At 42.7% G+C, this 22128-nt stretch overlaps 1 protein-coding gene across 4 annotated transcripts in view; it reads left to right on the top strand.

Moving 5' to 3' along the window:
* The window catches only part of Mbs (Myosin binding subunit), a 101846-nt gene that overhangs the window by 9228 nt on the left and 70490 nt on the right, over positions 1-22128 (top strand). For all 4 annotated transcript variants that reach the window (XM_075673590.1, XM_075673588.1, XM_075673589.1 and 1 more), the window contains exons 2-3: positions 18907-19037; positions 20592-20710. In XM_075673590.1, coding sequence (XP_075529705.1) covers positions 18907-19037; positions 20592-20710 — 250 coding nt within the window. The remainder of the gene's footprint in view (positions 1-18906; positions 19038-20591; positions 20711-22128) is intronic.

The raw sequence follows: 22128 nt of genomic DNA, 5'->3' as shown, positions 1-22128 counted from the left end.
CTCTCCTATTTTCTTTCCTCCACGGCAGCTATGTGTATATGTTAGCGAGCACGGAGGAAGGAAGCTGCCGATGGGGGCGAAATGCGAAAACACCCGTGTGCTTAGATTTAGGTGCACGTTAAAGAACCCCAGGCGGTCAAAATTTCCGGAGTCCTCCACTACGGCGTGCCTCATAATCAGAAAGTGGTTTTGGCACGTAAAACCCCAAATATTATTATTATTACAGGAAGGAAGCTGCTAGCGAGTTCTCATCACATGTCATCGTAGTCGCCATGTTATCGTTTTGAGCCAATCGGAGATGGCGTAGCCGCCTCGCGAGCCAATCAGAGCTGTCAAGGTGGTGGATCCCGAAGTAAGGCAGAATTTCGCATGTCCACGTAATCGGATTAGCCGTTTTTCGGACGTGTAACCTCTGCACAATTTGCATGAACAGTGACGCACGAACGTGTTACGCTGCAGGACGATAGTTGCTCGTACAATCTCAACATAAGTTCGCGCCCTTTGCGCTTGTCTCCAAACGATAATCGTCATCGCCGTTTGATAACGATTATCGAATCGAATCACTGTTGCGTGCCCTCCCTTAGCGCTGCGCGCCCAGTACTTTCGGCTCACGAAACGGCATGCGCATTTACAGCGTGACATAGCATTTTTGGCGGGAAGGTAGCGAGAGCGGCATAAGTTAAGAGAAAGGAAACGCGAACGAGGCAGATGACAATTGCAAATTGTTTGGGAGGCAAATGGCGCCCCAAAGGGTGCACACTTATTTCTTTTCTTTAGAATGGAGCCCCGTTGTTAGGGGAGAGGCTAACGCAAGTTTTTTTTTTTTTTCCCGAAGGAAAAGATGGAGGTTGCGCAAAACTTGAGAGGACGCGCCGCCGGGCTCCTGGGTGTTGTCGCCGTCTGCTTTGCGCCATCACTCTTCGCGGAAACCATCTATCACCTGGCCCGGGGGACTGCGTTTCGCTCTCAACGCAGGCGGACACTTCGGCGAAAATTTCGCGTGCAGAGATTCGCACGAAAATCGCGCACTGCGTCGCGAGAGTGGGCAGCACGGGAGAATCTGCGTCCCCGTGATTGTCTCTCTCCCCCTCTCATGTTAAGAGGAAGCTGTAGCTCGGGTGCTCCTATCTGAATACATGTAAAAGGAGAATTCGTTTTTCTCGGCAACTACTGCGCCAAATCTGACGAGGTTTGTTCTATTTAAAAGAAGAAATTAAATTCTAGTGTCTCTTGGTTTCGAATTTTTCATTTAGGTCGTAAATTTTTTATTAAATAGTAGCAAAAATCGAAAATCTTCAGAAAACGAAACTATGAAGTTTACAACTCTGTAACTCGGCAATGAAAAAGTATAATTCTGTGAATTGCATCTGATAGTACATCTAAAGCAGACGAAGTTGGCGTGTTACACATGAATCTAAAAAAAAATTTAGTAATATAGAAATACACTGCCGCTTTGGCAAAATCCTTGTACACAACGTAACAAATTCACGTAAGATATAAAGTGATATACCAAATTTCTCCGCTTTCAATGATTGAGTGGATACCATTTACACAACCGCGCTATGTGTTCTTGATGCAGAGCTATTAATTTGTAAACTTCGTGCTTCTATTTCTTCAAATTTTTGAAAATTGTTTTAACAAGAATAATGCCCTAAATCGAAATTCCGCTTCCAACAGTCACTAGAATTTAACCTTTTCTTTCAAATGCAACAAATTTCATTAAAATCGGTCCAGGGGTTATCTCAGAAAAACGTTTTTGTGTTTTACATGTATTTGAGAGGAAGCTTTAGCTCGGGCTCAGTTCCGACGCGAACTATTCAAATACATGTAAAATGCAAAAACGTTTTTCTGACATAACCCCTGGACCGATTTTAATGAAATTTGTTGCACTTGAGAGAGAAAGTGAAATTGTAGTGACTGTTGGAAGCAGAATTTTGTTTTAGGGCTTGAATTTTGTTAAAAAGATTTTAAAATATTCGACAGTTTGAAAAAAATAGAAGCACAAAGTTTACAAATTCATAGCCCTGCATCAAGAACGGATATCACGGTTGTGTAAATGGCATTCATTAGATCATTCAAAGCGGACAAATTCGATATGCCATTTTACATCTTACGTGAATTTGTTGCGCTGGTTAAAGGGTTATGCAAAAGCTGTATTTCCATATTACTAAATTTTTTGATATTCATGTGTAACATATCAATTTTGTCCGCTTTACGTGTACTATTACATGCAATTCACAAAATTGTATTATCGTTTTTCGTTGTTGAGGTACAGAGTTGTAAACTTGATAGTTTAGTTTGTTGAAAATTTCCGATTTTTGCCAATTTTAATAAAAAATTGAAAAAGATGCTTTCTGCAGCTTTCCCGTGGGCGTCTTCTTCCTGTCAGGGTTTCGCACCCACTTTTCGTACTCCTGTCGGAGATTGGCTTTGAAGGGCTTGTTGACTGAAACGTCGAGGGGTTACAGCACTGGCGTCATGCCACCCGGAATCACAACCACGTCGCTATTGATGTTCCGAAGTTTTGTCTTTATCTCCGGGGTCAGAGATGGCCGCGAAACGCGTCCAACAGAGGAATCCACCGCTTGCCTGCAGGTCTGCCGAGCAATGATTCCAGAGTGAGCAAGCGCATTTGGCGGCATTGGCTACACGCTCTGCCTAACATATAGGGGGCTGCTTAGATTCGCATGCAAACTTTTTTCCTAACTTTCTTGCGAAAATAGAGGGGGGGTCCTTAGAATCGCGAAAATACGGTACTAGTCACGGCTAGGTTGATCGAGCCTTATCCAATCCACCCATCCTGTTATCTCGTCATTGGCAGTTCAGGGGTTAATCCCACAATTCTCAAACACCATTCCACATCAAGAAAAAATAAGTACAACTTGTTCAATTTCATTCTTTTTATTTCTGGCCACGGGCGGTACATTTGTACCTAGAATGATAATAAAATGTTAGCCAAGTAAAAGTTTTAAAATATTGATTGGTAATTCATTTACTAAACTATCCACTACTTAAACTCTCTCCAGCATATAAAAAATGCTACATTCGGCTCCCATTAATTTTACCTCAATTAACTAAACATTGTGGTTAATTCGAATGCAATGGGAACCTATGGGTGAAAAACCATACATTGCTATATAGATGGAAAACATGTTTAGTTTGAACTCAAAAGCATGCTGCTTCGGTTAGTTCAGCCCCCACTGGCGTCCTTTCGTGCGTGCACAGCTTTTATTGATAGCTTGAATATGGAAGAAATTCCACAGACAGTGCTGCTGCTTTTCTAGGATGCAAAGCAAGTTTAAGTTTATTTTTGTCTTTTAGTGGCTGATGCTGGCTTCCTGTTGTGTCATGCTGAGGCAGCATTTAAGCATGTTGGGGCTTTTTGGGTCATGCTGGCTGAGTCGCGTTCAAGAGCAAGAAGACATTACAGACGTCTCTCAATTAAAAAAAAAAATGTATGAAGTCTTTTGTCACCACTTGTTAATTCGAGCAGATCTTTCAGTCCTGCAAGAGTTGAATTGACCGAGATTCGATTGTATCCACTTTGTGTTAAGTTTCCTGCACTTAAATAGGAATTTTGAGTTGTCAACATCAGCAAAAACGATCCACTCGCTTTCATGGGGTTAATACATTCTTTGGCTGTGCGTTTTTTACTGATGCTGGAGATGCAGTTTAAGTCTGTCAGAAGCCAATTTCCGACGGAATTTGGCTTGGCATGGATTAAGACAGCAATTCACTGCTAACACTGCATACCATCAACACACATCGTTGCCAACGTGCGCCTCTTGCTTTCTTTTTTTCTTTTTTCCCCCCTTATTTTCTGCAATGACCGTTGCTACTTTGATATCACGCCCTTGGGTGGCTTCTAAATTTGACACTGTGATTCACAGTGCGTGACAGCTGCCACCCCACGGCAGGGCTGTGAGACAAATTAATTTTTGCCGACACACGGCATCCCAGCTGGGGAACCTGAGCGTGTGCAGAGGGGTGAAATAGCTCTGTGCTTGGGACTTGATGTTGTTTTCTTTGCAGTGCTGTTTGTTTATCTGTTTCCTTTTCCTTTCTTTTTTCTTTTTTTATAGTCTGTTTCTTCACCCTGTTTTCAAGAAGACCTGCTTGCAGTTGCCTGCTAGTCTTTTATCATTTAAATTTATGTTTGTTTTTACTGTTTTAGCCTAGGCCTTCTGGTTTCTGCAACCTTGCGGGGAAGGGGGAGGGGGATTGCATAGATGAGGAGTAGGTTATGACTCAATTCTTGAGAGTGGTTGCCCTGCAAGTGCGGCTAAGCACTCTGCCAAATCTTTTTTGAAGGGTTCGGTGTTTTCTTTAAAGGGGCTGGGAAGATTGCACAGATAAGATGACTTTAGGCAACATCTGTGGGCTTACTTAGACCGAGAAAGTAGGCATATGGTTCTGAGGTAAAAGGGACTTTCGTAGAGGTCGTTTCACAAAGTGCAAGTTTGTTTATTAACCTTTACATCTTCGTGGATCATCTCTTACAGAGGTGGCATGTTGTAGTGATTGAGTCCCTTTATTTAGATAGGTTGCATTATGGCCTCTCAGAACTCTGAAACTTGGTCTGTTCACTTGACCTGTATGTTAGACTATTGAACATCCAAAATGACTTTTCCACCAGCAAAGACGGTGTTCCTTCTGGGCATTTCGTATAATTTTCATAGTAGTTGTTCACTGCTCATTAGAAAGTTTTTGATCTTAAACTAATCCAGAAACATAGTTGCTAGCTTCTTTGTTTCTGTCACAAAGTACCCAATTTGTTTAGCGTGTTTACAATTGTCTTCATGAAAACAGTAAATTTACTACATTTTTACTTGCGGCCAGTTTAGTGGAAAGCTGACTTCAAAAGGAATGGAAACGGTTGTCGACCAATTCTTTTTTTTCAGATCCCTGTTTTTCGAACCTGCTCCATTATTTGGACTTTCCCGTAGCACTGCTGACTACTGCCTAGAACCAATGTTCGACGGCAGCAGAAACTTCAGCCACTGTAACACAGATATTGTGAATTAGCTTGGCTACTTATTTCCATTTGTCGCGAGGATCATTCTAGCTAAGACTGTAGAGCAGAGTATGTTTATATGGCATTCCTAGAGTACAGGATCTGCAAATCTTTTAATAGGCAGTGGAAATCTTGTCTAGTAGAGCAATATCTGGATTTTTTTTCACTAAATATTAGTGTCTTTTGCCTTCGACTGTTGTATTTTTAAATATTTAAGGTTCTCACATCTGACTTATTTACTTCCATTTAATTTCTTTTTCTACATTTCTTTATAGCTTCTCAAATATTGAAGGGATGCTAAATGAAAAATTAAGCTGATCTATACTAGTTAGTTACCCTTATATTTATTTTTGAAAAAAGTATTTCTTAATGCATGAGGGAGGCTTGTTAACCCAGAAAAGATGCATAAACTAAATATGGTTATGCCGCCTTGAATTTCCTCTGGAGCCAGCTTTTTGACTGGGTATGCTTGTGCCTAGTTAATATTTATTGGTAGAGATGAACACCATTGTTTCTTTAAAGAGCCAGAGACTGAACTTGGCAAGTTGCAAAAACTTTAACTTGGCCATACCGACCCAAGGACGGAAAAATGTTTTGATATCTGCGACGCCACCAATGTACTTGTGCTAGGGTTTCATGGTGAAATTTCTATGTTAGAAGTTTAATCTTTGACCCTTGTGTTCTCTTTTAATAATGAACCTAAGGCAGCGAAAAAGAAATGAATACTTGATCAATGAATAGTTTTAATCAATACTTGATCAGTCTTAAACTTTCTGTTTCTCTTTCATGTTTATTTAACCAAGATGAGCTGACAGTACTAAAGTGGATTTACTGAATTTATTAGGGTATATTCATTTGCATTTTGATGGTATTCCACATCAACATTTATTCAGCCGACTTTATTGATTGTGTATAAAAAGGGGGATCCATACTGCTTTGCATTTCTTTGCCTTATCAATTTTCTACTCAACTGCATGCTTGTATGGCAAATGTTCTTCACCTTCTAAAATTTTTTTCCTAACAAACATAAGTTGTATTGTTTTTAAAGTCAGCAAAAAGTGATTAACATACTGTGACATTACTTCTGAGTAAAGTGCACCTCTATTTAAGGCTTTAGGGTCATCCCATGTGAAACTCGAGAAGCATTGGGCTTGACTATCTCCACTTTCTCCTTCTACAAAAGGGAGACTGTGCATCTTAGTGTAAGCTTGGGGAACCCTATATTGAGCCATTGACCTTTAATTATATGCCCTCAGTAGTGGATGTCTCTGTTTATTTTTAGTGGGATGAGAAAGTAAATTATGGGCGAAGATTTCAGAATTGCTTGCAAAATAGTTGAATCCATCCAAGCTATTTTAGTACTTCTTTGTAGCTGTCTTGTACATTTCAGGTATGTTTAGAAAGGGTTTTTGCTTGCAGAAAAAGTGGTATATGAGAAGCAGTTCCTAATTTTAAAAAAATTTGTGTTTTTCATTGTGAAATGCACGTGGTAGCAGCCTAGGTTGAAGGGCAGGAGTTATTTCATTTGATAGCACGATGCAGCACAACTCATTTCGATGCAGTTGTAATTTATTTTAAAAGTGAAAAAATGTATATAATATTTTGTTTCTTGCTTTCTAATTCACTGCATCGTGCAATGCAGTGAAGACAGTCTTTGCAGGCACCAGTTCACCTTAATATAACCAAATTTGTCTTTCGTTACTTTCCGACTCAACTGTTAATTCTTTAGTTACTCATCAATTCTTACAGGGCTTGTTAGTTATGTGCTATCTCATAGGGACACTGAACAAAACTTTTACCACCGAGGTTTTTAGCCCAAATGGAAGCTTGGGTGCTGAAATTCGTTGACACAATCTTGTTTTCAGCCAGAAATTAGCAGAAAATAATGAAGTTAACGCCTTTTTTGCACAATACCATGTCCGACAACTGCGCCCTGAACTAGAGGAAGTGACGTTTCTGTGACATTGTCTGTGCTGGATCCTAACGTGCCAGCCACCACCTGCGTCTCTCCACTCGTATCGATGGCACCGAACGATGTGTCAACCGCGCAGTTGCTCGTGGCCGCATACTTGTCTTCGCAAGCAGAGCATGTGCCCAAGCCTCCAAATTGCTGTTTGTGTTGTGTGCTGCTTTGTAATGTGATCAGTGACCTGGCACAACGCTTGCTGCACGCAAGGGTGCGAGAGAAGTATTGTCGAGCAGGACAGCCAGAGTCGTACCTTTCCAGCAGGGCCATATCGTATCAAATCCATATCAGAGGATATGGATTTGCGCTGTGGGCTCATCGCAGCCAACATGAGTGCAAAGAGCAAAGTGCATGGATATCAGGCAAGTACCGGCTGCCCACCTCTGTTGCTGCCATAGAGCTTCGTGCTATAATTACTAGAGGGAACTTTGGCACTAATGCCTATGGGAGCTTCAATGGGGGCAGCTCAGCCAGAATGGGAATTATGGGAAGTACAGCGGCAGTGGAAAAAGATTAGCACAAGTGACCGATGACCGGAGCAGGTGAATTGTGGTACGCAATGCTCTTCTTCCTGTACTCACTGGTATCTAAATAGCCATAAGATTCATGTTCCAGAAGGAGGGCGCCCGGCACTCTCGTTTTCGGCGTGCTAAGCAACAACAGTGTCGCGGGCTGAGATTTACCTGCTCACATCATCATTCACTTGTGCTAATGCTAATCTTTTTCTGCTGCAGCTATACATGGATTTGCATAATCTTCATCCATCTGGCTTCAAACAGCTTCGTGTAGTTGTAAACTCATCTTCAACACAATACTGTGTAATAAATAATCAAGTAAGCATTCTTAAAACTTTCCGATGGCAGGATTCGAACACAAGACATCTAGTACAGAAGCCCGATATTGAAACCATTACGCCATGGATGCATGTACTGACAAACGACATAAAATGCCCTTGTGAATTTATTTCGTGCAAGCCACTGCCTTGAGATGTTTGGTGCTTTGTGATTTGTCCACCTCGACAAGCTGAATTGTCGCAATTATTTGTGATTGTGCATGTTCACAGTATACTCTGCACTTCTAAAAGTATTGATTGCTCTGAAATTGACAACAGTGAAGTCGTAAAAAGCCTACTGAACTTAAGCCACAAGTCTGAATTCACAAGCACGAAGATCAGACAAATCCATGTATACTTGTCGTCATTCCCATGGTGGCTGAACGATTACCGCACCAGAGTTCCCAATCCTCCAAAAATACAGCCATCCACTTAAAAATGTGTGAAATAAACACTGCATATCCGAACACTCGCGTTTATTAGAATTTCGATGCTTCCCCCAATTTTTCATGTTTTTGTTAAGTATCCCTTTAACCCTTCCACCTCCCCACCCTTTTTCCAAAAAAAGAAAAGCACAAAATTGAAATCTATTTTAGCATTACACAGTCTGGTTGCATGGTTGGGTCTTTAGGCGGGTTTGCAGTCTTGAAGAACAAGGGATCTCTAATGCTAAAGCCAGTGCGTCGACAAACAAATTTTTCTCTGGAGGCAAGTCCCCTTGTTGGAATGTCGGTTCTGGGTTGAAACTACTGTTGTTCAAATACTGTTGTTCAACCACTGTTGATCACACTTAACGGGCAACCTTAATAGTGAAACTGGGCTTCATCGTTTAAGCGTGTGCACATGAGTCTGTCGGTGTGCCACTGGGCAAAACCTGTCATCAGGAGCGCCCTTTCGATCTTTCTAGCCTCGGCGCCGGTTGCCAGCCTGCCAGCTTGGCATGCCTCCTTCCTTTCTGTGTGGCAATCTGAGTGCCTCCAGCATAATTGCAGCAGTGCTGCCAAAACCCTGAGTCACTCCTCGAACACAGATGCTCATGTACCCATTGTCTCGCTCGCTTACTCGTAAGGCAGCAGACACAGCCTGTTGGAGTCCCCGCATTCATTGTTGATTTCCATTGAGTGTGGCGAGCGAACAGACAAATAACAGCTGCTACTACAAAGACTCTGGTGTCAGGCCTTGTTGAGCGAAGTGCTTCATGGCTCACTTGGTTCTTGTCGTCCTTATTTCATGTATTCTTTGTTGTTTGGTCTTGCAGATTTTATGTGCGTTTTCTTTTTTTTTCATTTCTTTGCTCCTTTGCCTCACTTCCCTTTTTTTTTCCCTGTGAGCCACATATATCATATTAATCCAGAGGAAAAACAAGTGGTGGAAAGGGTAGGGAGGCCAACCAGATGAGAGTCCGGTTTACTGCTCTACACTGGGGGTGGGGGAAAGGGGAAATGAAGAGGGAGAGGGAGCACTGCACATTCGCAGCAGGACTGCCCATGGTTGGGTGTGGCATTTTATGAACACTTATTCTTCTTGGAATGGCCGATACACTAACGGCTGCCAATTGTGAGTCGGAAGAAACTATCAAACACCTGTTGTGCACTTGCCCTCAATACGACATCCGCCGCATTTTTTTACAGACTGCATTAAGTTGACGGCACTCTAGAAAACTTTCTGAAAGAAAAATTCTTGGACCCTTTCCACATCTGTCGATGGCGCAGAAAAGCATTTGTGCGCTACTGCAGTTTCTGTTTCTGAAAAACACCCGCCTCGGTGACGACTTGTAGTTCTATCATTTCAATGTGCTATCATTCCAAATGACTTAGAAGTCAACGTTTTCTGTGTTGCTTTTGTTGTCAATTTAGCCTTGCTGGTATGATGTTGTGTGTGCTGGGCCTTAATAAAGCTTTTAATGTCTTTTTAGTGGTGGTACATCTAAAATCTGAATTCGCAGGATTGCCTTTTGCCACTTCTGTGGCCGTAAACTGATTACGCAATGTACTTGATTGTATGTTTTCCTGTAATAGCTGCGGTTGCTTAGGATGCTGTGGCCAAAGGTAACGGTAATCTTCTTTGCCCTGTGTGTGAGGCAGAGCGCACTTCATTTTTTTTCTACTTTCAAGCGTGCCACCACCCCCGTCAAAGTCAGCCTTGTAACTTTGTACATGCGGTATAACATATCGTTGTGGAAGTGAATGGCATAAAAATCAACCATCCTAACTGTGAACTTGGGCGTACTGCAGGGGTCTGTTTTAGGCCCTGTTTTATTTTTGGCATCCATTAAAGATATCAGTTCCGTTATTAGTAAAGACATCACCGTACATTTGTAGGCACGTGATATTTTACTGGGAAATTAAGGCTGTCAGTAACCACAAATCGCTGAGTGGCGCTCTTGCTACCATTGAAATGTGGTGTGAAAACTGGAAAATGAAGATAAATGAACAAAAGACAGGTGTTTTCAGGGTATCCAACAAGGTAAAGAATGCCTTAGATCATAAATACTTTGTGAACTCCCGAATACTCACTACATTTGATACACTCAAATACGCATGGATAACTATCACCAAGAACCTAAGCTGGAAAACGCACATCACAAATATCAAGAGCACTACTGAAAAAGATGTTTGGTTCCTACGCAGGAAGTTGAAGCTTATGCCTCAGTCTGTCAAACTAACCGCATTTCTTACCTATGAGGCCAAAATTATAGCACACAAGCATTATATGGGATCCCTTCCAAGGGGATCTGATAAACGAACTCAAAAGGGTACAAAGAAGGGCTGCACTGTTTTTGTCCAAATATTCCTCTGCCAACTTGGTAACAGAGATGTTAAACCTGCTTCAACTACCACCTCTATCCCAGCGGTGCCTAGTGGCAAGACTAAAATTCTTATTTTTAATTTCTGAACACCATTTTAACATCGACATTGCAGCTTCCCCCCAAAAAAACGAATTCTCAGGAAAAAGCATGACTCAATGTTTGTTGTGCCACAGCGACATATTGATGCATGTGCATATTCATTATTGCCTCGAACTGTAAGAGACTGGAATGCCTTGCTATCATCAGTTATGCAGTGCACTCAGCTGAAACCGTCTAAAAATGCGTAATGACGAAAAATGCAATACAAACCTGAACATTTGATTGCTTCCATTCTTGTACATATACATTTAAAAAAAGATGTATCAGCTAGTACATATAACGTGCGTCGTCTGTTTTAAGATTTTGAGTGTTTTTTGTGAATAGGAAAAGTGATTGCGAACGTGTGATATTACTGTTAAAATTATTAGTTATTATTAGTTAATAAATTATTACTGTTAAATTATTAGCTTTTTATTGCTTTCAAGTTATTGATGTCATTTCGAAATTAATTGCCAGAGTGTTATACTACTGTACAAATTCTTAGTCTGCCTGTTTTCTATGACTGACACTTCGATGATGTAATTTACTGTTGTAGCACCTAGTTTGAATTTTTTATCATCATCAGCCTGGCTACGCCCACTGCAGGGCAAAGGCCTCTCCCATACTTCTCCAACTACCCCGGTCATGTGCCATTTGTGGCAATGTTGTCCCTGCAAACTTCTTAATCTCATCCACCCAGTTAACTTTCTGCCACCCCCTGCTACGCTTCCCTTCTCTTGGAATCCAGTCCGTAACCCTTAATGACCATCGGTTATCTTCCCTCCTCATTAAATGTCCTGCCCATGCCCATTTCTTTTTCTTGATTTCAACTATGATGTGATTAACTCGCGCTTGTTCCCTCACCCAATCTGCTCTTTTCTTATCCCTTAACCTTACACCCATCATTCTTCTTTCCATAGCTTGTTGCGTCGTCCTCAATTTAAGTAGAACCCTTTCCGTAAGCCTCCAGGTTTCTGCCCCGTAGGTGAGTAAATGATAAAACACAGCTGTTATACACTTTTCTTTTGAGGGATAATGGCAACCTGCTGTTCATGATCTGAGAATGCCTTCCAAACGCACCCCAGCCCATTCTTATCCTTCTGATTATTTCATTCTTATGATCCGGAGCTGCGGTCACTACCTGCCCTAAGTAGATGTATTCCCTTACCACTTTCAGTGCCTCGCTACCTATCGTGAACTGCTGTTCTTTTTTAACTGCTGTTCAAATGATAACTTTTACCCATTTTCTATGACTGACGCTTAATCGATGTAATTTACTGCTGTAACACATAGTTTGTATGTTTGACAACTTGTTATTGTTGTAACGCCCAATTTTGTATTTGTGATGCCTTAAAATCCACTCTGTAACGACCTTATTTCCACCAGTATCGTAAATAAAGTAGATGGTACCATAGGTGCCAGTTGAAGACATCACAGGGCTGTCAGTACATCCACTTGCAAACTGTCACTTTATGTGCAGGACACAGCAGTTTTGTCGCAGGTCTAAGCGGGTGCATCGCACGCGGTGGCTGAACAACAGGGGCCTCTTGCGCAGGTGTTGTACTACAAAGGCCTCCGTGCCGACAAGAGACGCTATGCCAAGCGCGTAGTTTCCAGAAGTAGCAAGGGGCAAGTGTGCAGGAGAGTAGGGAGGGTTCCAACTCTAGTCCAAAGCAGCCGTCTGCGTCTGATAAGCCAGTGACAACAGGGGGCGTTGTTTCCGTCGTCTGCCACACTTCCCGCGTCGTCTGCTGCTCTCTCTTCCCCTCACCCATCCCTCTGTTGCACCCCATCTGGCTTGTGTGGGACGGCTGACAGATCATTGTTCACCTGGTGGCTCCTGTCTTCTTGGCTGGTGCCGTGCCACTTTGTAGACTGCTTTTGGCCTCCATTGCATTCCCCTCAATTAATGACAGAGGCGAGAGTCACGCTTGTTTTATATTGGCAAGTAGATAGTATCTTGCCCGAAGCCAAAATTTTCGATGTTGTTGTTTACACCTTGCTACATCTGCCTTGCCTCTGCTTATGCTTGAGGAAGCCAATATTGCCGATTTAGCAGTCGGCCACAAAAGTTTGTAGGACATGGAATTAGCAAAAAGAATGAAATTCCTGCTAAACCTGGGCACATTTTCTTAAATTCAGAGTTTCTGTCACGAGTAGTCCTCACGATTTACAGAGCGATACATTAAATTAAGTGTCATCTTTAACAGAGCAGATGTTCAGTTGTTGTGGGACGTGTGTCCTGTAAGCTATTGTGGCTGACTGCACCTTGTCCACAAGTAGAAAAGAGAAATTGGAACATTCTGGTATCTCTGTAAAAATGTACTGCATTAGTTCAAATTGTCCTTGTAAGAGCAGTCATTATTACCCTCACTCTCTCTGGCCTATGTGCTATGGCTGACTGGCCATTGTTCACTTGTGACTGCGGTTTCTTCATGGCTCTCGCACACTTTCATTGGCTGCACACAGACTTTCACACGTCTGCTGTATTCTTGCCCGGTTAAAGGCCTTAATGAGAGTTGCAGTTGCTTTGTACTGGGTAGAGACCAGGGAACTCCTTAAACATTGACAGTGTTCGCATCTTGTCCTCTGCTTCATTTCTGGGTTTGCTAGTGGATATCAATATTTTGCGCCCCTTGTTCCAGTACATAAGAAGCTATAGTTACCTGGTAGCCTTGCTGAGGGTGCACTGAATCGCCTAAGCCCAGACTATCTTTATCTCTATCATTATCAATAGCAGTAGCTGTGGCAGTAGCAATAGTAGCTGTAGTGAGGAAGTTTCTTTGCGTATCTAACAACACATGATGAAAGCATGATTGTCATGGTGCTAGAGCTAAAGGTATGCCTGACTGGGCTCCTAGTAGCAATAGTAGTAGTGAAGTTATCATTGCTGTTATTGCAATTGTAGTGTTGAGTGTGAGTGAAAGGGCAGCATGGCATCGTCTGTAAAAAAAAAAAAAAGCTCAAAAGAAGCCGTGCAACATGCAGCAAACTGCACACTGCACAGGTTGAGAGTTATGAGCGAGATGAGACCCGTCTGCACGGTGCACGTCAAAAAGGATGGCAAACTGCTGCTTTGATTTGTTAGCCATCTGCATTATTGGCTGGCAGATTCCGTCTGCATATTGAATTGGGAATTGAAAATCGCTCCTCACTTTGTGAGACACTCGGACAGCAGTTAAGGATTATCACCATGTGTCATTTTGAAGGGATTGTAAGCAAGCAAACTTTTCAACATTGTCGACTTCCTTGCACCAGTGCAGGTGCATAGCATCCGATCTCCAACAATGACTGTGTGAGCATTGCTTTACTTCTAATAAATATATTGTGACCATTCTATGGCAATTTGCAAGGCACGAGAAGGGTCATGAAAAGGAAATTGTCATCTACTCAACAGTGTAGTGCAAAGCTACTCAGCTTTCTTTGTGAGAAACGCGTAGGGGTTTTCTTTGCATTTTCGTGCTACTATCAAATGGACAACAATTTTCTTTCACCTTCTCTTCTCATTGCCGAAGAAAATGTTATCTTTGTGCACGCATGTGTGTGTGTGTGGCGGTCTGCTTTACAAATATAATGGGCACACCCTCCTCTGCATGTCATTGAAAAGGCCACACATAACGTACCCTCCAGCTCGTTAAAATTTGATGAGGAACTTTCAATGGTGAACGAGAATTCGTCATGGAAGGGCAGCATCCCGTGAAGATCACGGTGGCTTGGGTCGCTGGCAACAGCAGCAGCAGAGGCAGCGGCGGCAACAGTAGTGGCAGCGTCGGTATCTCGGCCCAGCGGCCAAACATTGCCTCGCCACTGCTCTCTCCACTGCCGCCGGTGGGCTCAGAGCCTCCCTGCTTCTTCGTCCCGGGCTCACACCCACCCCTCTCTTCACCCCCTGGGGGGAGCCTGATCGGCTAAAATTAGAATTCCTTCCTTCCCTCTCGGCGGCACGGCCCTCGGGCGCCGTATTGCGCTGGCTTTTGCCAGGCTTCTCCACGCACGCACATGCTTCCCTCTTCTTTCCCGGGCGGTAGCTCGTGCAAACACAGGCCACCTTCTCGCGTTGCCCGACAGGCCTGCTATTCCGAGGATGATGAAATGCTCCCCGCTGCCACCCACTGTCGCGTGCAGCGGCCTCCTCTTCGCTGGTTGCGGCGGGCTGCTCTTTGACGATTCAGGAAGGAACGGGTGGAGTTGGAAGCTGGCTAGTGAAGGAAGGGATTGTGTTCTTTGTGTGTAACGGCTGCCCCTGCGTGGTGCAGTTGTTTCCTTCTTTCTGCCTCTCTTTCGTTGATTGGTTTGCTGCCTCGTGGAAGAACGAGTAGGGATCAGGAAGTTGTTGTCGTGGCTCGGAGTGATTGTTTGTTTAAGCGAATGCGTTGTTGAAGGGTTGTTGGGGAGGTTGATTCGGACGTCAGGCTGGTTGCTATTTTTTGATTGCACATTCTGTGAGGCATCATGGTTGCGTCGGGAGGTGGAGCTCTGTGCTACTGTTCTAGGGGCCACGTGCAGACTGCCCCTTACAGGACAAGTGCTCTTGACTGTTCCCAGTGCAGAACGGAGGAGAGGGATGTTCGTGCAGCAAGCCTTCGTCGCCTCCAAAGTAGTGTCATAAAATCATGAATACTACTCAAATGGTTTTGCAGTAGTCATTTAGTGCAGTTAAGGTCCTATAAGTCAAAAAACAAGTTTTGAGGGTTCGATTAACCCACTGAATGTGTTATGATTGCTTTAGTTCAGACAGTCATGCAGCAGTTGTACCCTAGAGTACATTTAACTTGAGCTCGTAAATACAAATCTCGAGGTACTGGTTAGCCAAGTGCATTGTCAATGCATTTTGAGGCAGTGCAACAAAGTCAAGTTGTAGGAAGATTTGAGTTCATACGAATTAATTGGACTTTTTGGGTTTTGAGAAGCGTGAAACATGGCAAAATATAGCCCATAAGACACTTGTGATACAGGGGCGGTGAAGGTGCACTGACGTTTCATATTCTAGCTGCGTTGCATGTTGACGGGTGCGACTATGAAAGGCCACGATTGACCCAGTTGCCACAAAACTGATTCGACTCAATCTAGCTCTTGTTGTGCATCTCCTTCGGGCACCAAGTCCACAAATGCGCACACATGTGCCAAGCATTACAAGCACCGTCGAAAATGGCAATGCCGAAAGTATGTTGCGTACATCGTAAGAGGAGGTTTTACCTTAGGGCCAACTCCAGTTGCTTCTTTCAAATACATGTAAAATGCAGAAGTGCTCTTGGTAGACAAATGCTAAACCAATATGAACTTTGTTGCATTCAACAGAGGAAGCAGAGTGCTAACCACTGTAGGAAGCAGATTATTATTTAGAGCCTTATATATATACAACAGTGTGGAAAATAGGCTATATAGAAGAAAAAAAAGTTGAAGAGCAATGTTTACAAATCCGTAACTATGCACTAAAAACAGATGTCGTATTTTTGTGAACTACATCTGTTGAAGCATCTAGCGTGTAAAATTAGACACAGAGTTTACACTGTACATGGAATTTTTACTATGTTGACGTTTTACCGAAATTCCTACTCAACAGTCGGCAATGTATTTCGAGCAGTGTGTAATGCCTCAATTTCGAAATTAAAATTGCAAGTTTTGATGTCTTTTTTTGCTACGCAGTGAGTTATAAGGGAAGCAGCAGTTGAGGGCTCCCAAGTAGTTTGGACCACCTCGGTTTACTTAATGTGTGCACAAATCCATGTGCACGAGTGTCTCTGCATTTCCCACCCATCGAAATGCCGCCTCTAGTCGAACTCACGACCTTGTCCCCAGCTGCAAAGCACCATAGCCACCGAGCTACAGCAGCAATATTGTCCGCTTTAGATGTCTCAATAGATGCTGCTTGCAAACTTTATGTAGCTTTATTTATTCTCGAGTTAAGAGTTGTAAGCCTGATGCTTTAATTAATTCTTAAATTTTGGGATTTTCAACTATTTTTGCACCAGAATTGGTGACCTAAACAAAAAAAATTTGCTCCCCACTGTCTCTAGATTTCAGCATTTTCTTCATACGTGCAAGGAACGTTGTCAAGCATGGTGCAGTATATGACAAGCAAAATGGCTTCAGAAATGCACCTTAACTTGAAGCCCATGTTTGAAGCCGCCTTGAAACCTCCCTCCTCCGCTGCCTCCCCACTTTCCTCCCTACCGCACGAGATTCAGCTGCAACAGTCGGCTCCTCCTCTGCCCAGTTGCGAAACAAGCAGTTTCTGTCGGAGCACAACGCCCCCCCTCCCTCCTTCCCAGACGGCGCTTTCACTGCTCTCCGCTTTTCTCCTCTGCGCGCACCAGATTGAGCCGCGATCGTCGACTTCCCTCACGTGTTTTCACTCGCACATGCAGCATGCGACGTGGCGGCAACTGTGTTATCACCGTTGGGCTTTATATGAAACATCATGGCAACAACGACAGCAAAGGTGTGCCTGGAGGGTTCCTATAATTGCTATCACAATAAAAAAAAGGATTACGAGAAAATAGACATCAACACAGCTGCCGGTGGTATTGTTACATACACAGTTGTGCAACATGTTCTTTTGTTATTTTAATAGCAGGGTTTGATAGGAGGCATGTTAATGAAATGCTTAGGTATATTCAGTTTGCACTGTTTTTGAAACTCTTTGTTCGGTTCTTCTACCTTGCACACATTTAAGCTTGAAGCATTTACAGCATCTGTAACTTCAATGAACAGTCAAGGCATCTGTCAACAAAACGTGTTGCAAAATTTAAAATTTTACCATGTTTAGCTGGTACTACATGCTTTCATCTATGTCGACAATAAAAGGAATATCTGAAAAGTAAAATTTCTATTGACATAATTGACACCCTACAGTGAGCTATCTTTTTGAAGACGACCGCACTAGTATACCTTTACTTGTAATGGTCATTATATTGTAATGCTTTGTTTGGCCTCGAATATCAAACTTTTGAAAACTCGAAGTAATATTTGTGGCTCTCTACAAGTTTTAATGCAAGTAGACTGAACAGGAATTAAAAAGGCTAACACAATCTGCACTATGACGTAGTAGTTCTGCGGAAACCTGCAAGGTGGAGAGAAGTAATAAAGGGAAAATCAGACATGTCTGATTTTCCCTTTATTAATCTGCACTATGTGTTCTTATCTGGCTGCCTGCAAAGCACATTAAAGGGGCACTAAACAAACACTGAATCAGTTTAGATTGATAAGGTGTTCTTGAAGAATTCTATTTCCATTGATTTCACAGTAATAGGTTGATTACGAGAAGGGAGAATGACGGTCCGTCTTATTTCTAAATTTCATGCCAAAACTCCCGGGTCATTGTGTCGGTGTATCACATATTGCAAAGTATTTTCTCGCATTCTTGTTGTTGTGGTTCGTTAAAAGTTCTTGAAACTTTCTATATTCGAGTGTTTGGCTCTTTCAGAATACAATGTTAAGGTGCATTTTTACTGATAAACGTTTAATAGGCTCGAGCAAACAGGCACCAAATTCGCCACAGCTAGCTGTTGCTAGGATTTTGACGGTGGCATTGCCACCAGTCTTTCGTATTTGCGTCTTTTCTGGCGTACCAAGCGTCTTCTTGCAGTAAGAGTGGCTTTCTTGGTATTGTGGAAGGGTAATTTACTTACACAGCTTGACTAATTTATTTTTTCTTTTAGCATCTCCAACACAAAACGACACTTGCCCATATTGACATTATTCCCTTTCAACAAGGAGTGTGATGAATGCACTGTTTTCATTATGTATTTGCAACGGCCATTTGATTCAGTCAGTACTATTAATATGCTGCTTAGTGTAAGAGTTACCATTGTTTGAGGCCGTAGAGAGGCAGCTCCCGGTAAGACAATTTAGCAGTTGCTCCATTTTTCTTTTTATTCTAAGTAGACTGTTTCTATATTGAACAGTGCACAATACACGGACAGATAGGAAGAGACAGGCCCTGTGCTTGTCTGGTCTCTTTCTGGCAGTATTTCGTGTGCTGCTCTAACTTAAAGCATTCTTCCTTGACTGGTTTGCTGTGCCTTTGCTGAAAAAGTAAGTCATCCTCGACATGTAGATGGCGCTTGCCCACAAACTATAATACAATGATGATTCGTGCACTGGATGTGATTGTTGTGTTTCTATTTTTAGCACTTGTTGCTGCTTCACCAAGCATTGGCATTTTTCTAACCCCATCATGTGTTTCATTGTTGACCCTGTTGCAGGCATGCATCGATGACAACATGGCGATGGTGGAGTTCCTTGTGGAGCACGGGTGCGACCTCAACCTCGGTGACAATGAGGGCTGGACGCCGCTCCATGCTACAGCCTCCTGTGGCTTCGTCAGCGTGGCCAGGTAAAGTGTGTTGTTTGATTTTTGCATGCTTATGAACTTGCAAGCAACAAAGCCACTTTGTATTGTAGTCTGAGCCAAGATGCCTATTTACCTGTTATAGCAAGGAAACAAAAGAAACGGCCGTGGCTTAGCTTGGTTAATCCTGGTGATTGCGAAGCAATAGTGTACACAGAGGAGTGTACACTATCCCTGTTCAGACAATTATCCCTGTTCAAAGGAGTGAGATGTATCATTATCCTAGCGCCCCTGGTGAGAGGAGCGGGAGTTAGGCCGCCGTTGGTGGCTACCGCCTCGCCTCGCGACGGCGTGAGATGGGGCCCCGTTTTTACACAGCTGGTGTGACGTCACTCTAGGTCACGTGGTGTGACGTCACGCAGCGAGGTCACGCTAAAGGTCAATGGTGCCTACTACCGCCTCGCCACGGAACGGGCTGAAGTGCGACCTAAAGTAGTATTGCTTCGCAATAAAATTTCTTTTAGAAGGTCTGAATGAAATGGTTAGTGTCCTCGAAAAGTATACTTAGTTGTTAAAAGGCTTAATTTATTGTATAATTAATGTATCAAATGGAAGTCTGCTTTGCCAGTTTGCAGACAGCATGAATGGACAGAATAGCAACATGCAAATTAGGGTTGTCTAACCAACATCTTTGCATTCAAAATCCTATGATGACTGCAAACTGTAACCATTTGCTATTAATAGCAGCAAGGAGAAGGGTTTAATGGTTAACTGTATCACAAGGGCCAGCAGTCAGTTTAGCATTGTTAATGATATGGACTGGATATGGACAATATGTATATGGATTCAATTAGGACTTTGGTGGCACTCATATAGGCAATTGACAGAGGTAGTTCATCTGACCACGGCTGGTGAGCAAGGAGCCATACGCAACAACCAATGTTCACACCGACAAGCGCTTGCCGTTTGCATCCACTCGTTTGCACTATCGCTACATCAATTAACCATCAGCGCACTTTCATGTCTTGCTTGTGTGCTGCTCATTTGCTTGGCTGCTTTGCGACTCCAGCCACAGAGCTGAAAAATTAAGCTGCGAGCAACTGACCTTAAGGAGTTGCTTTTTTGACCAAAGTGCCCATTGGCAACCTAGTTGGTCATGCGACTTGCCGCACTGCTCTCACCGTTACTCTTAGAAGTGGAGGCTTATTACCTGCAAAAGTCAGCATAACAGGGCATTATTGCTCTTTTAATTCAAAGCATTCCTTGCGTTGTATGAAACAGTTCGTGGTAGGTTACTGTCTCGTATTGTTTCGTGCCCCTTCACTGAAAGGAAAAGTGGTGTTCGACGGTGTGCTGGTATCCAGGCATCACTGTCATGCTGTTGTCATTATCTACCTGCTGTCGTCACACACATACACGCTTGTGTTGCATACACAATTGCTTACCTTACACAAATTTATTAGTCCATCTGCTAAAGCCTTGCAAAGCTACAGCAATGCTGTGTAGCCAGCTACCTGCAGGATGTTATGCATAACATTGATTCTTGGATTTGCATTCATGGGATCTGCATAAATTTTTTTTTTCTTTTATCCTTTACAGGTACCTGATTGAGCATGGAGCAGACGTCTCCCGAGTAAACAACGATGGTGACCTGCCCATTGACATCGCCGAGTCCGAGGAGATGGAAGAGTTGCTGCAAGCCGAGATTGACAGGCTCAGTGAGTAGATGCCGAGATTCAAGATTTCTGTATATATAGCCTCTGCAAATCCTGCAGCGCTGAACTTTGTGTCCATCTAACACGCCAACAGTTGCTCAGTTGCTAAGGCATTCTACTTCCATACACAAGGTCATGGGTTTGACTCCCAACCATTGTAACCCTGCACTGGGTAGGGGCAGAAGGCAAGTGTACTCAATAGTTTGCTTGTTTGCTAATTTATTTGTTTATTTATTATGCCCTAGAGGTATATGCATATGGACATTAGAGATGGGAGTGTAAGATTACGAAATCGATCACAGCTGTAGCAGCTGCATGCAGAAGCTGCAGCTGCAGAAGCTCTTGTGTACTTAAATGCGAGTGTACATTAAGAAACCTCAGTTGGTTGAAGTTAATGTGAAGTTCCCTACTACAGTGTGCCTCAGAAACGGATCATGGTATTGGCATGTCAAACCACACAATATAATTTAAATTCTGATTAGAGAGGGGGTGTGCAAATATGGTATACAATGAGCAATACAATATTTCGAATTATACAGCGTTACATGAATGGACGAAAATTTAGATGCAAACATAGATTTGCAGAAAAAGGAATATAGAAGTCAGAGTGGCAGATAGAAAATAACCAACTCTGAAAAAGACAAAGCTAAGCTAATTGACGTGAATTGTTTACTAACTGCAATGGTCAACTGCAACAAAATTTTGGAGCGCGTAGTAAGCGTAGTTATAGATAGAATAGATATCGTAGCATAGCAGCCTCAGTGCAGAATTTTACGTTTGAAATAGTATGTGCGGATGTGTCACAAAATACAGTAAAAGACATATGTTTTTGATATCGAAATAAAAAGAAATGCTGCCATTACCACTCGCAGAACTTAGAATGTTGAGAACCCACCCAGTTCCTTTGCATGACTTCCAAGATAAGGTAGCACTGGTGGCATGTGTCTTCTGCCGAGAGGAAAATATTTAGAGGCTATTGATAAGATCATCAGACAATTACCAGCCCCACTGCTTTGCCAGGATTGCTTATCATTAAGCAAATTCAACCAAAGTGGAATTTCGTTGGTCTCTTGAACAGAATCTGCGTTACGAAGGCAGCAATATATTCCGCACTTCCACTCATGGGCTTAATTTAAATACATGACCCTTTTTCTGCCATGTCCGGAATCCTGACCAAAAGTGGCCATATTTTTTTTAGTCTGAAATAACTTAAAAAAGCAATGTCGACGATAGTTTGAGCATTTATTTATTTTAGAATCCCAAATATTTATTGTAAAAGTGAAGCTCAAGAAAGAAAATAAGAAGCATCATTGACTAGAAAATTAAAACTGCATGAAAATGAAAAGTGCCGTCGAAGAGCTGAGCTCAGTCATGGCCTTTTTACTAGTAACACACGGACAAACATAGCTCATCTATGACAC

The sequence above is a fragment of the Dermacentor variabilis genome, chromosome 11 (assembly GCF_050947875.1).
Source record: "Dermacentor variabilis isolate Ectoservices chromosome 11, ASM5094787v1, whole genome shotgun sequence".
Taxonomy (NCBI): domain Eukaryota; kingdom Metazoa; phylum Arthropoda; class Arachnida; order Ixodida; family Ixodidae; genus Dermacentor; species Dermacentor variabilis.
The sequence above is the reverse complement of the archived record's forward strand: the minus strand, read 5'-3'. Positions and strand labels throughout refer to the sequence as shown.